General features: G+C 38.9%; 1 protein-coding gene across 2 annotated transcripts in view; it reads right to left on the reverse strand.

Annotated features, from left to right (window-relative positions):
- Nucleotides 1-686: 686 nt before the first annotated feature.
- Nucleotides 687-15,035, reverse strand: part of map3k3 (mitogen-activated protein kinase kinase kinase 3) — a 29,206-nt gene continuing 14,857 nt past the window's right edge. For both annotated transcript variants that reach the window (XM_077212729.1, XM_077212728.1), the window contains exons 8-18: nt 14,913-15,033; nt 13,723-13,856; nt 9,826-9,899; nt 9,658-9,725; nt 9,448-9,543; nt 9,192-9,353; nt 8,935-9,083; nt 8,303-8,434; nt 7,249-7,378; nt 4,375-4,552; nt 687-3,560 (exon numbers count right to left, since the gene is read on the reverse strand). In XM_077212729.1, the coding sequence (XP_077068844.1) occupies nt 3,332-3,560; nt 4,375-4,552; nt 7,249-7,378; nt 8,303-8,434; nt 8,935-9,083; nt 9,192-9,353; nt 9,448-9,543; nt 9,658-9,725; nt 9,826-9,899; nt 13,723-13,856; nt 14,913-15,033 (1,473 nt within the window). In that variant the 3' untranslated portion in view covers nt 687-3,331. The remainder of the gene's footprint in view (nt 3,561-4,374; nt 4,553-7,248; nt 7,379-8,302; nt 8,435-8,934; nt 9,084-9,191; nt 9,354-9,447; nt 9,544-9,657; nt 9,726-9,825; nt 9,900-13,722; nt 13,857-14,912; nt 15,034-15,035) is intronic.

Genomic DNA, 15,035 nt, shown 5'->3' on the forward strand with positions numbered 1-15,035 from the left:
AATGTTAAAAAAAAAACTGCCCATGTACTATGGCATTTTCAAATTCAATTAAATAAAATGAAGATTAAATTTTTTTTTTTACCCTAACATGCAATTAAACATTCTTAAGAGTATGAAAAAACTGACAAAGAACTTGCCATTCTAAAGAACGCAGGTGTCTTAGCCCGTAGCATTAAGATAATACAAGTAAAATGTTCTCACATGAATTCTATAGAAATGCATTCTTTCTCGGTCACAACTGGTCTAACAACATGCGCAAGATTTACTTATTTGTCTGACTGTCGAAAGACCCGAGGAACACTGTGAAAAACAAATGAAGCCTTAGAAAATGCAGTGAACAGAAAAAAAAAATCCAGTGAAGAAATAGACTTCGCATAATTCACTTCTTTACTATTCCTGCCTGAACATAATGTTTCTCTTCGCACTATATTTCACTGAACTGAGAGACGAGGGGGAGGAAGTGCTATAAATTCAGTCACTCCATCCTTGATACCACAATGGCGTGTATTCACAGAGAAAAGCTGTTAGTTATGTGACTGGCTTAGACTGACTCCAAATAGACAAAGACTGATGCTGCGAAACACACTGTTAGCAAGAATCACTGACAAACACACATAATAGGTATTAGAGAACACTGAAAATGATACCATATACTGTATATTCAAGACTAAAAACAAGCATACAAGTTTGTTTAATGCATTTTATTTTATTGGAAAATATACACTGGACTTTGCACTGCAAGTCTCATGTCAAGATACATAATCATATACTGTTCATCTAACCTATTGGTTTGCATTCTTTTGCTTATCCCAGGGTTCTCAACTAGACTTACTGTGACATTTGGTACAATATCTGATTCTTTGGTACAATACTGATTCTTAGCTGCCTAAACAAGAACTAGCAGCTTTTTAAGATCATATTTGAGCCATTAAACTCTTTTGAGGAGGCCAAAATGCTTTCAAAATAATATAAAAAAAGGAGGACAATTGGTCCTGCGGTCAGTGGTGGTGTGCCCGTATGATGGACACCTGTCACTCAAACCCTGAGCTAAACAAAGTCGTCAAGCTGAATGGAATATTACCCCTGGCCTCGACATACCCTTTCACTTGAGCAACGCCCCATAATACATTTCCAAAAAAAGCTTGGCACTTTTTCATACACTTTTCTCAGTTCATCACAAACATTCCAAGTCCTACATGCTTACTTTCCAAGTATAAGAACACTTTCCTGCATTCTGAAATACACTACTAGTCAGACAATTTTTTATTTTTTTTAATAAGTCCTTTATGCTCACCAAGGCTGCATTTATCTGATCGAAAATAAAGTAAAAAACTTAATATTATTGCACATTTTAAATGAGTGTTTTCTATTTTACTATATTTTTTAATGTAATTTATTCCTGTGATGTAAAAGCTGAATTTTCAGCATCATTACTACAGTCTTCAGTGTCACACAATCCTTCAGAAATCATTCTAATATGATGATTTACTGCTCTAGAAAGATTACTTGTCATTATCAATGTTGAAAAGCGATGTGCCTTTTTTTTCCAGCATTTATTTGAAATCGAAACCATTTGTAACATTATAAATGTCTTTACTGTCACTTTTGATCAATTTAACGCATCCTTGCTGAGAAAAAGTATTAACTTATTTTACAAAAATCTCACTGACCCCAAACTTTGAAAGTTAGTGTACATCAACCTATAAACCATTCTTTTTTTTTTTCTTAACGAAAAAAAAAAATCTCTTTTACACCTCTAATTTTTCTTTCTAACACTGCAACTTTGAATACATAAAGGTAAATCCATCTCTGTGCAAGTCATTCCTCAGTGGCAGCAAATGTGAAATTCTGTGTGTACATGTGAATGAGAATGATTCAAGGCACTGGTCACTTCCTGAACAACCTGCATTCAAATCCTGTCCGCAAGAGATTTTCTCCAACACACACACACACACGAGAGTACAGAGGACTTGTGACTTGCACAGATCAGACTCGGCATAAATTGCTAGAACTCAATTTCCAGCCAGAAATAAACATGTAAAATCATGTTGTAGTCTCTGCAATACCAGCTGCTTTTACAATTCTTGTTTCTAACTCATCTTCTGTTCCTATTAGAGCAACTCGGTTCAGAGTTCAGACAGAGTCACTATATAAAAATAGATTTATACATAAACATATATACTCGTATATAAAAATGGCTGAACAATGGGATATAAATAAAAGTGAAAAAGGCTTCACATTCTGTGTAACAAACGAACAATTTGGTAAATTCAACATTCATTTAATAAAAGTGCATCTGATTCAAATGAGTCAGATATACTGCCATACGACACTTAAGGCACTTTCTTAATACGTTTTCTTTGGCTGGGCTGGAGAGAAAACTAATATACATCTTAATATGCTCTCAATATCTCACCACACCCTAAATAACCAATAAAACGCCTTATGAGATTCCCAATTTGTCATCTCATCACTAAGGGAAGACTATTAGTGAGATTAGCTGCATCTTAAGGACTGTACTGCTGCTCTCTACAGGACACCATAAGGCACTACAGTTTAACAAAACTACGCATTACGCTTCATCCAAAAAACCTCTTCACTATAACCTCATGCCCTGACCCTCAAGTCAAAAAAGAGAGTAAGCTGCTTTCTGTAACAGACTAAACGCTACTTACAAACGACAAATCAAGGAAGTGCAATTCTATAAAGATTAATCAAAATATAAGATTAACCACAAATTCCAAAGCGTTCGAGACTGACGTGCATAAGACCCTCATTTGTCAAAGGCAGAAACAAAACGAGACACAATTGTTACGCTTCTTTTAACACTAAGTGCCTGTAGTCAGAAACAGGCGCACATGGAGATCCCGGGAAACTGGCACGTAGGGCATTGGCTTCACAACTCTGCCGTGGACTGTATGAAACATTCATTACTAGGAGTCATTCTTGATGTCTGAAAACCTCATTCAAGGAGATTCAGACCCTGTTGGCTTCAGACGGCACATTTGGCAGTTGTCGTAATAAACAGCTCTAACAGTAACATGTTTGTTTATTCTGCTCTTACACCATCAACCTGTTTATTCCTGAACTAAAGAGTGTATGCAGCACGAAAGTCCTGTAGCGCCCCCTGCTGTCACAAAGACACCACATTTTAAACTGATGGAGAATAAACCAGTTTTGTGACCTAATCCAGGCAACAGCTGATTGGGTGCTGGCAGGTCACATGCTCTGGAAACATAGATTGCCTTTGAAACTGAGTCTATCACACTCTTAGATGTTTTTGAACAGGGAAACTAACAAGTTGAAGCAGTTGGATGGACAGTGGGCCTCCTCAGCACAAGATCTGTGAGAAGGGATGTCTGAGCAGCTCCTCCGCACTCGGACGGTATTTGGCCTCCACGAAGATGCAGCGTAGGAAGTCCCGCGTGTGCTCGGAGATGTGGGAGGGCAGCTGGGGGTTGGTGGGCTGAGTGGCGATCTTAAAAATGGCCGCCATGGCCTCGTATTCAGCCCAAGGGGGTTTTTCTGTCAACATCTCCACCACAGTGCAGCCAAGACTCCTGTTCAAACAACATATACAGTTTAAGATTAATGGCCCGTAATGTCACATGATATTTTTTATTTTAAATGCCACATGTTTTCAAGTACCATCTGTAAATTTTTCAGTAAAGTTATAGATTCCAGATGTTTCAGATTATAGTTCCAGGTGTTTATCTAATACATTTGATTGATGTTTGGCAATTACCTTTTTCATTTTGCTTCAAATAAATTTATTAAACTTTTTATGGATGTTTATAGACATTTTGTAACTGCAAAATAAGATGAAAATACTGATCAAGAATGTTTTTTATATAGTGTTATATGATAGTGGCCTATATTGAGACCCAGACAACCACAAACTTTCCGAGCTGACTTTCAGCCAATCATAATGCTCCCCTGACCTGACGGGAGACTGTCCAATCAGTTTATGTCGGGGAATCCCTGAGCAGCAACTAGGCCACTCCCACTGAATGAGAATTTGTGCAGTTAAGGTTAAAAAACAGGCCTGTTATTTTTCTCCAATTTTAAAAACCTTTTCTTTGGCATGTTAAAATAGGTTCTTAATATTTAGAGACTGTTGCTTTTTTTTTTTTTTTACTCCCCGCACCACAGATCACAATCATGTCTGTTTAACAAACAATTTACAGAAAAAATTATCTAAATGGTGCAAATTTGTTGCTGTTTATATTACTGCGAGCATCACGCTAACACTGACTTCCCTAAATCCCAGCTGCTGTTCCAAAGCATGCACGTGCTTCTCTCAATTGGCAAAATCTCTCCGTCTTAAAATATTAGTTAAAAAAATGTATTTACAAACAAAAAACCTGCTCTCACCAAACGTCTGCCTTCCGGCCGTACCCCTCTCCGCTGATGACCTCTGGGCTCATCCAGTACGGCGTTCCGGTAACAGAACGGACCCCAGTGCTGGACATGCAGATGGTCTGAAGCCGCTTACTGGCGCCAAAATCTCCCAGCTTCACATTGCCGGCTGAATCTCGCAAGATGTTGGCACCTGAATGCACCGGAGGAAGTGACCACGGTGAGAAGTTAACATGCAGTGGACCGAAAGTTCTAGATATTTATAGATATTAGATATTTTATAGATTGGCTTTATTCAGGGTTTGAAAAGAAATCTTTCACTCACCGGGCAATTTGGCTACTACATTTTTAAGTACAGGGTTCGTACACCTTTTCCAAGGTCAAATTCAAGCACTTTCAAGGTCCATTTTAAAGCTTTTTCCAGCACCTTACACCACCGTAAATTACATAGCAATACATAGTCAAAATTATTATTTTGTGTTTTTATCACATTAAAAGAGATAATGCTACAGCCAAAATTGTGTTTCGTAATAGCAGAAGGATCAGACATTTAAGCAAAACAAAGGTTTTATTTTTCAAAATGTATCACTGTCTAGTAACACTGAGTGGGAGGATTTGAGCCAAATGACATGCAGCTGGGTCATGTTGGGTCAAATCAGACAAAATCCAGGAAAACAGTTGCTGCATCCTCCTCAGTCTTTTCACACTTTTTTCCAAATCTAGGGCATGCCATACAAACTTGTAATGGTTCAGTCATATTGACATGTTTGTCTTTCACCCTACAAAGTTTGGGCTGCTTCTGATTAATACTTTTCATTATATTAATGTCCAAACATTGCTTCCCAGATAATGTGATTTTCAGGCTGTAAAACTGAAGTAATTTCAAGGTCTGAAAATATGAATACATAGGATTTGAACAGGAATATTTTACAGGCTTTGGTTTTGGGACACATTATTGATATAGACAGTGTTTGAACAAAATCTGAGGCAGTGCAACAACAACCTGTAATTCAATTTTAACCCAGAAGACTCTGACAGTGCACAGGCACCTGCCTGATGAATAGCCTATATTAAATGAAAATTTCATTGTCAAGACATATACACTTATCTACTGGAATAGAGCAGCGTAAATATTGCATAAGGAATCCTCAACTTACAGTTGGCTACTTGTGTGACACTCCATCTGACACGATTTCTGTTCAGCAATCAACGATTGTTGTTGTGCACTGGGCTAACGTTAGTTACCGAACTAAACTGCCAGAGTGAAAGGACACTAATTCACAGTCTGTGTAAACAAATAGGCGCTAATGTGTACAGTAGGCTACTTCAGTTGGCTTACTTGAAAAGTCTAGGGTGCTTTCACACGGGCAGTTTAGTTCGTAACGGAACGGGGTACGGTTCGCATGAAAAATCGCTAATGTGAACGCTGTAATGCGGACCCGGCTGCGCACCAGGGTACCGAACCCGAGACTGCCTGGAGGAGGTGGTCTGAGTTCGGTTGCATTTGAACCGTGCAGCGGTTCGCGTGAATGTGAAAGCATCATGGACTCGGGTGCGCACTTGTTCAGGAAGTAAAGTGACCTGCGCATGCTTTTTAGCTGATTATGATGTATTTAGTTAAATAAAACACATGTTAGGGATGATAGTGTTGATAATTTACCTTGGATATGAGCGAGAGTGAGTCTGCAGTGTATTCGCACACACATAGTGCGTGGACTCAGTGCCATAAATTAATGGAAATCCACTCTCTCCTGCGTTTGCAATAAGCAGAAAGCCAAATGCGACACAGTAAACCTGTGTTGTTCCCTCAGCTGCGCATAATAGCACCAAATTAATAAAAAACATTATATTGACCCGCGTTCTGTTTTCTATCATGAGTCGTGCACGGTTGGATGACGAAAGATGCACACAAATGCACCAGGTTGCGCCGGGAACAATCGCGTTCAGGCCGCAGCAAACGATTTATTTCTCCATTAAATAAACAAACTACTAAGTCAGATAGGTATATGTTGTGAAACAAATAGTTACAATTTCAAGCATTTTCAAGCATTTTATCCAAAATTTAAGCACTTTTCAAACCTTGAAAACACATCAAATTTCAAGCATTTTCAAGGATTTCAAGCACCCGTACGAACCCTGTAAGCGGCCATTCATAAATTAAATAAATAAATAAAAAAGATTAACTACGTCACAGCTTGTATATTATAAAATTTGTATTTCATACGTTAATTTCTTATTCAAACAAACTCCTGTCGTCCAGCAATCTCCTCCCTTCCTCTTTCATCTTCATCACCAAAAATTGACAGACCAATACAGTACAAAGAACATAAAAAAAATGTAGGATGTTGGAAAATAACAATGCCTTTTCTATTAACCAAATGCTTTTTAATCTTCGCTATTGCTTCAATGAAAATGTACAAGTCCGCCGTTATTTTTTGCGAATTGACGTGCATAGTCAAGTAAGCCAGATATGTGCAGATTCTGTGCAATACGCTGTATTTAATATATCATTATGACTCACGAGTTGAGCATTTGCGCTTAATCTGCGCAGATTTGGCTCACACAAACTTCTCTACCAAAATGAGTAAACATAATAAGTAACACGCCAAATTGGCTAGTGTTTTGACAGCGTTACGCCACAGTGGGTGTTAATTTCAAACCCTGGCTATATTATAGATTTACAAGCTATACTATGTGATATAAAAGTAACACACTTTTTACTCAGAATAGTCACTCTTCAAATATTACTAATTTTCTACAGAATACATTTCCCATTGGTCAGCAGTGTGAATTTACAAACAAATTGAACTTCGACATAGTACACGTTTCAAATAACTAATTGTAAAAAAAATTGTTTTTGACTATGTGAGGTCTAATGCCAAGCTGTACCTTTGATGTCCCTGTGGACGATCATGTTGCTGTGCAGGTAGGACATGCCCTCCAGAATCTGTCTCGTATACTTGCGCGTCACATTCTCTGTCAAGGCCCCATAGGCCTTTAGCTGGTCTTTGACTGAACCCTGAGGGGTCAAAAACCACAGCACCAGTGAATCACGCTAAACTTTACACCACAACCACAGTATTGCTATCAAACAGGTGTGTGATAGTGACACATTACAACCCTTAAGATAAAAAAAAAATATATAGCATTAGAGTGATAATGAAAATGTAAATAAAAATTGTGTCATTAATTACTCCAAACCTGTATGTTGTTAATTTTTTTATTTTATCACTGGAACACTAAAGTAGTGTTTCCATAGATGTAGTTTGTCATATTATATTTGATTTGTGAGTCGCAGCAGAGGTGCATAAGCCTCAAATTAATAAGACTCTGATCAATGAACAATAGTTTTGGTTCGTTTCTCAAAAAAGCCATCATATGGCTTCAGAAAATTTATATAATGATCTAAAATCTAATCTGTAGGTGCATATATGAAAACGTAGTGTAAATGTAAACATACACTACCACTAGAGTTTGGAGTCAGTAACATTTTTGGAAAAATAATAATGCTGAATAGCATTACATTTTGAAATATTCAAATAAAGTTATTTTTAATTGTAATAATATTTCACAATATTACTGTATTTTTTATCCAATAAATGGGTGGCTATTAGAGACTATATTCGAAAAAAATAAAACCCACTCAAAACCTACCAACTTATCCACCCAAAACCTTTGAACTGTAGTGTACATACATACATAGTGCAGAAGTCATGTGGATTCCTTTTTTGTTGTTATTTTTGGAGCATGACACCCCGTAATACGTCATTTTATATAAAAAGATTCTTTCCATGAGTTCCATGGAAAAAATAACAGAATACAGTTTTGGAATGACATGAGGCAAATGGAATTACAGAATTTTACTTTTTGGAAATCTTATCCCTTAAGTCTAATTATTGTTGCTTTCCCAATACTTGATGACCCAATGCTCTTTCAAACTCACCCCAGGCATATACTCCATGAAAATAGTGAGGGTCTTCTCACTGTGGTCTCTAAAGCAACCGTAGTACTGGACGATTCGTTCATGGTGCAGGTTCTTCAACAGCTGTATCTCACACTCTAAAGCGCTCACCTCCTGCAGAAAGGGGGGCAAGAGTCATGACACGACCACAGCTGAGCCGAGCGGCTGTGACCAGCGGGAGCATGAGTGAGATGACTGAGCATATAAGTGTATATAAAATATATAAAACCACAACACACTAAAGCCAAACAGTGGATAGGAAAGCACAAACATAATGGAAGCACTTTGTTTTTGATTGTGTGAGTGAGCATATGTGTGTGTTTGTGTCAAGTGAGGGCATGATCAATGAGAAATGTGTTGTTAGACTACACCACTTCCCCTCGCCTCAAAACCCCCCTCTGCCCAACACACACAATCATACACAGATACAGGAAGCAACAGTGCATGTTTTTGCAATGACAGACAGGAAAGTGTTTAGAGTGGGGAAAAGTTTGAGAAAGAAAGATATAGACATAAATCAAGAGAAAAGAAAAAAATATGCTGATAATCTCAAAGAGAAAAAGAACAAAAAGAGAAAGAGAAAAGGCTAAATAAAATAAATATGTGTAGTGTACCTTACTGGTCTCTGGACTGGCAGGGTCAAAATGAACCTGTTTTGCTGCAAGTTCTCTGCCTGTGTCCACATCATAGCACAGATAAACCCTTCCAAAAGCACCCTGGCCCAGCAACTTCCCCCTACGCCACGTCACTGGAGCTGTAGGAGCTGCACATGACGCATAGAATGATACAACAATGATGAATGAAACCAATCAATTGACAAATGCTTATAAACACTACTATAATGTACAACATCATAATCTATCACACTCACACTTATGAGGGACAGGGCGGTCCTGTGGGCGGAGTCTGGCCTGAGTATCCACCAGCTGCCAGCTACCCAAACTCTCCTCACTGCCGTTCAGCGATCGCCGTGATGGCACCAATGTGAACAAGTTTCCATGGGGACGACGGATCCGCGGAAACGTCCGTCGACCTGAGGAGCAGCATTATTTGTTTAAAATATGACATGGGAGGACCTGGAGTGTTTGAGTACACTCAAATTTATGAAAGGCCTGAGGATATCGCACCTTCACTGTGGTCTTTATGATGCAGGGACACATGATACCTTCGAGGGTACGTCCCTCCCTTACCCACAATCTTATCATTTGCATGGTTTTCCCGGTCTAAAAGAGGAGAATGGGAAGAGGAGAACGGACAATTGGGTCAATGGAAGAGCAGATTTGTAGAACTTTATCAATTGATTTACTGATTGCAGCAGCATCTTTATTGAAACACACCAGCACAGTCCTGTCGGTTGTCAGAGTAACTCTTAACCCTGTGTGTGCGAGGTTTCCTGAGTGAGGGGCTACGAAACAAGAGACACCAATCAATGCAAAATAACAGTAACAGGTGCTTACAATTACAGTATCGTTCAAATACATTTCCGATTGTATCCGTGTCCTCACCTGTCAGAGTTGCTGTCCAGTGACTGACAGCTGCCGGACACTGAGTTTTCTGCACTGCTCCAAGGATCCAGCACCTTTAAATACAGGTAAATTATACGTTTAATGGACTCAGATGGCAAACTAGATGATTAGGGGATATTATGTAAATTCGGCAGTGGTATATTTACTTGAATTCTCTCACAGAGCTTCTATTACAATTGTAGAATGTGGCATTTATATGGGAACATCTCACTGTTTCAAGGTAACCCTGACACCTTTTCTATACAGTATTTGAAATCTATGCTGTACATGTTGCTCTTTTTCAGCACATACTGGCTGCAAGAATATGCAAGTTACCAATGTACAGTATCTCACAAAAGTAAGTACACCTCTCACATTTCAGCAAACATTTTAGTATATCTTCTCAAGGGACAATTCTACTAGTGTAGTCAATGTGCTGCTTGCATGGTAGTATATATTTACTGTCCTCTGAGAATAACTCAACATACAGCCATTATTGTCAAAATAGCTGGCAACAAAAGTGAGTAATACCAAAGTGAACATGTCAAAACTGTGTCCAAAATAGGGCTGGGTATCATAACAAAATTTTCGATACCGATACCTTGACTTCGATACCGGTTCCTGAACGATACTTTTTTCGATACCAATTTTATCAATATAACATTACCTAAAAAAAAAACTTTTTATTTTTTCAGTTTGTTGACTTTTTTAAACTCATATTTTGAGTCTGTAAAAAAGCACCAATGCTAAAGTTTTCTATCATTTAACAACATGTATTCTTTACTTCAATGAGTTCATTGTTTCTGCCTTAACTTAATGCATTGTTTAACAATGAAACTGAATGAAAATTAATTGAAATGCATTACACACAGAAAAATGCTATACAAATAAATGTGAATTGAATTAAATATAGGCTACTGGGGTGCGGGATATATGCCTCACGCTCAGCACACATGAAGCTTGCGCAAAGCACTGGCAAAAGTAGCCTAATGATTATGGATGTGTCGGGAAACGATAGCAAGGAGATATTTTAATTGTTTATTAATGAACAAGTGTTTACTCAACGTGTTGGCTGCAAAGATGATTATTGCGAATTTGCGATGCTGACTTGTCATCCCTGCAGTAGTGAACGCGCGCGCGCCTATATGGATTTGTTAATCAAACTATTTATTTCTAATTGTTTCGTTTAAAAGTAGACATATTTTGAACATATATAGAACTATTTCTCATGTCTGTGAGGCAAGTATCCTATACGCTGAGTTTTGGTTTATATGTGACACGCTCCAGTTCTTGTAGTCGAAGGCTGATAAACTTTCTACTCTCGAGTGTATTCTGTGTGTTTTTAAGTGCCTTATCAGATTTACCGTGTTACCGGTCTTGGCAGCAATTATCTTGTCGAAAATTTTGCATCGTGTGCTTATGGCATCGAGTCGGGTACATAGTTACACTTTTGATCATTTACACACACACACACACACACACACACACACACACACACACACACACACACACACACACACACACACACACACACACACACACACACACACACACACACACACACACACACACACACACACACACACTCTCTCTCTCTCTCTCTCTCTCTCTCTCTCTCTGGGCAGCCGTGTAAACTAGTGTTTTTCCGCCACAGCCAATCATGCTGCATGTTTATTGTTTCACTGACGTTGACGAGATTAACCACTTAGGTACCGAAACTTGGTACCGAAAAACAAGACGTGTTTCGATACTCGGTAGTATCGAGGCAATTCTGTCGGTACCTAAAAAGTACCGAACTCGGTACCCAGCCCTTGTCCAAAATGTCAATATTTTGTGTGAGCACCATTGTTATCTAGCACTGCCTTAATCCTCCTGGCCATGGAGTTCACCAGAACTGCACAGGTTGTTGCTGGGATCCTGTTCCACTCCTCCATAATGACATCACGAAGCTTCTGGCTGTTTGACACATGGCGCTTCTCCACCTTCCGCTTGAGGACACCCCACAGGTGCTCAAAAGGGTTCAGGTCTGGAGAAATACTTGGCCACTCCATCACCTTCACCTTCCTCAGCAAGGCAGTTGTCATCTTGGTGGTGTGTTTGGGGTCGTTATCATGCCGTTCAGTCCAGTTTCTGAGGTCATCATGTTCTGCTTCAGAATGTCGCAGTATATGTTGGAATCCATGTTTCCCTCATGAAGCTCAGCTACCCTGAACCAGCAGCACTCATGCAGCCCCAGACCATGATGATACCACCACCATGCTTGACTGTAGGCAAGACACAATTTTTTGGTCATCATCTGAGCCAAACAAGTTTATCTTGGTCTCATCAGAATACAGGACATGGTTCCAGTAATTCATGCTATTGGACAGGTTGCTTTCAGAAAAATGTTTGCAGGCTCTCTTGTGAACCAGCTTCAGAAGAGGCTTCCTTCTGGGACGACGGCCATGCAAACCGACTTGTTGCAGTGTGTGGTGTATGGTCTGAGCACTGATCTTCCGCTTCTCCAACCTCTAAAGCAATGCTGGCAGCCCTCATGCCTCTATTTTTTGAAGCCAGCTTCTGACGCACAGCACGAGGACTCACCTTCTTTGATTGACCCTTGCAAGGCCTGTTACGAGTGGAACCCGTCTTGGAAAACCTCTTTATGACCCTGGCCACTGTACTGTAACTCAGTTTTAGGGTGTTACCAATCTTCTTATAGCCTTGGCCATCTTTATGGAGAGCAACAATCCTAATTCTCAAATCCTTAGAGAGTTCTTTGCCATGTTGCCAAGCACTGTTGCCATGTCCAGTGGTCAGTATGAGAGAATTGTACTCAAAGCACAAATTTGAACTGCTCCAATACAAGATACACAAATTTGTATGGTCCTGTCAAGCAGACAAAAACATGAACCTGATGAATAGGACATGTGGCTTTGCATAGTTAAACGATGACAGCTATTATCAGTTAGGTTGTACTCACATTTGTTGCCAGCTATTTTGACAATAATGGCTGTTTGTCGAGTTATTCTCAGATGACAGCAAATATATACTGCTATACAAGCTATGACAACCAATGTCAAGCTATGACACTGACTACTCTAATATCTATCCACTTTTCATTTCTATAGTATTGTCCCTTGAGAAGATATACTAAAATGTTTGCTGAAATGTGAGGTGTACTCACTTTTGTGAGATACTGTATATATGATTTTAGGGGAGTACAGTAATTGCAAAAGTTAGCATGTTACCAAATTACACATTCCCATGATTTGATCATTCATTTCTGCTTTAGAGTGTAATATACAGCACAACAGTTTTGACAAACTGACACAGCATATGGAGGGTATATATAAATGTAACGTAATATAATGTTATAGAATAGAACAGCATATATACTTTTATACAAATACACTACTGTACAAAGTTTGGATTTAAATGAATTTAAAAATAATAATAATAATAATAATAATACATTTATTCAGCAAAGAACACATTAAATCGAACAACAGTGATGAATATAAAGTTCAGAAGAACAGCATTTATTTGAAATATTTAAATATATGTGTGTATGTATACGTCTTTACTGTCAAAGAATCCTAAAAAAAAAATTCCACAACTGTTTTCAAACTTGGTATTAATACAAAATGATTCTTGAGCATCAAATCATCATATTAGAATGATTTCTGAAGGATCATGTGACACTGAAGACTGGAGTAATGATGCTGAAGAAATTTTCAATTATAATACTGTTTCTCAATATTACTGTCCGAACGACTCCAAACGTTTGAATGGTAGTGTATATAAAAAATAATTAATATATTAAAATAATTCTGTATAATTCTTTATATATAAAAATGATCACAAAGCACTAAACCTGTTATAGTTTTAAAGCGCCTCGAAAACATATGAACTCACACACTGGTCACTGGTTTCAGGTATGAACTCCCCCTCGCTATTGATGCTGGTGTAAGATCCCTGACGTGCAATTCGCTGTTGCCGCTCAGGAACGTAACCAGGGGGCGGAGAACTTCGCCCAGTATTCTGAGAGCCTAGGTAATGACAAGACAAAAGACATAAATTGATAAAACTAATAATTTAACAACTGCAAGAAGATATTTATCTGGTCTTACTGTTAAAGTGCATATATCTCAGTAGGACTGTCAAATGCTGTGAAGCGAGATTGAGAATGCACACAGGCAACTATTTGTATTCACATCATATTTAATTACTGTTGTATATTACCTCTCACTAAATCAGTACAGTGATTTAGTGAGAGGGGGAAAAAGTACCGTAATTACTCTGAAAATCGACACCTTACAATTCATACAAGTTAATATTTATATTTTAATTTATATTTGCAAACTGTCATTAATGCCACTGTAAAATAAAGCATCTGTATAACTTTATTTCAGCTATGGCCTTCCTGTTAGACTTACATGCTCAAACAGGTTGCATGATATAATCAGACAGTAGATTATTTCGAGCTCAAACAAAATCTGAAGTAAAAAAAAGTCCCATGCTACATGATACACTGTGACAAGGGCATGATCTAAAGTCAAAACAGCTTAATCATGAGACTGAAGGAAAGTATAAACAAAAGTCTTTTTCTTCCAGTTACAGAGCCTCAAGGAGTTCACGCTTTTCTCCAGACGCCATCACAAGCTGTAACAACCTCCCCTCCCCCTTAAAATCAACACTCTCTCCACAACAGGCCATTGGCCCACCATGCTAATAATGTCTCGCAATCTGATTGGCTGGGATCCAGCAAGCCATTGTGCAGCCGCCAGTGATGGTGGACAGGAAAAGGAAGAGGACCCACTGCTCACAGAGGAAGTCAGAGAGAGAGAGAGAGAGAGAGAGAGAGAGAGAGAGAGAGAGAGAGAGAGAGAGAGAGAGAGAGAGAGAGAGAGAGAGAGAGAGAGAGAGAGAGAGAGAGAGAGAGAGAGAGAGAGAGAGAGAGAGAGAGAGAGAGAGAGAGAGAGAGAGAGAGAGAGAGAGAGAGAGAGAGAGAGAGAGAGAGAGAGAGAGAGAGAGAGAGAGAGAGAGAGACCAGGGCAAGAAGATTGATAAGAAAGGCAGTGATTTTTCAGTGTGTGTGAACTCACTGGTGGAGTGGTGGCGTCCTCTGGGTTCTGAGGACTGGTAGGCAGTGCTGACATCACCAGTGGACTGAGAAGTTTTGATGCGAACCTGCTTACTGACTGTGTGATGAGATGGAGAGGAGGCCT

The sequence above is a fragment of the Siphateles boraxobius genome, unplaced genomic scaffold (genome assembly GCF_051911475.1).
Source record: "Siphateles boraxobius isolate OS27281-9 unplaced genomic scaffold, OSU_SipBor_1 66, whole genome shotgun sequence".
In the NCBI taxonomy this organism is placed as follows: domain Eukaryota; kingdom Metazoa; phylum Chordata; class Actinopteri; order Cypriniformes; family Leuciscidae; genus Siphateles; species Siphateles boraxobius.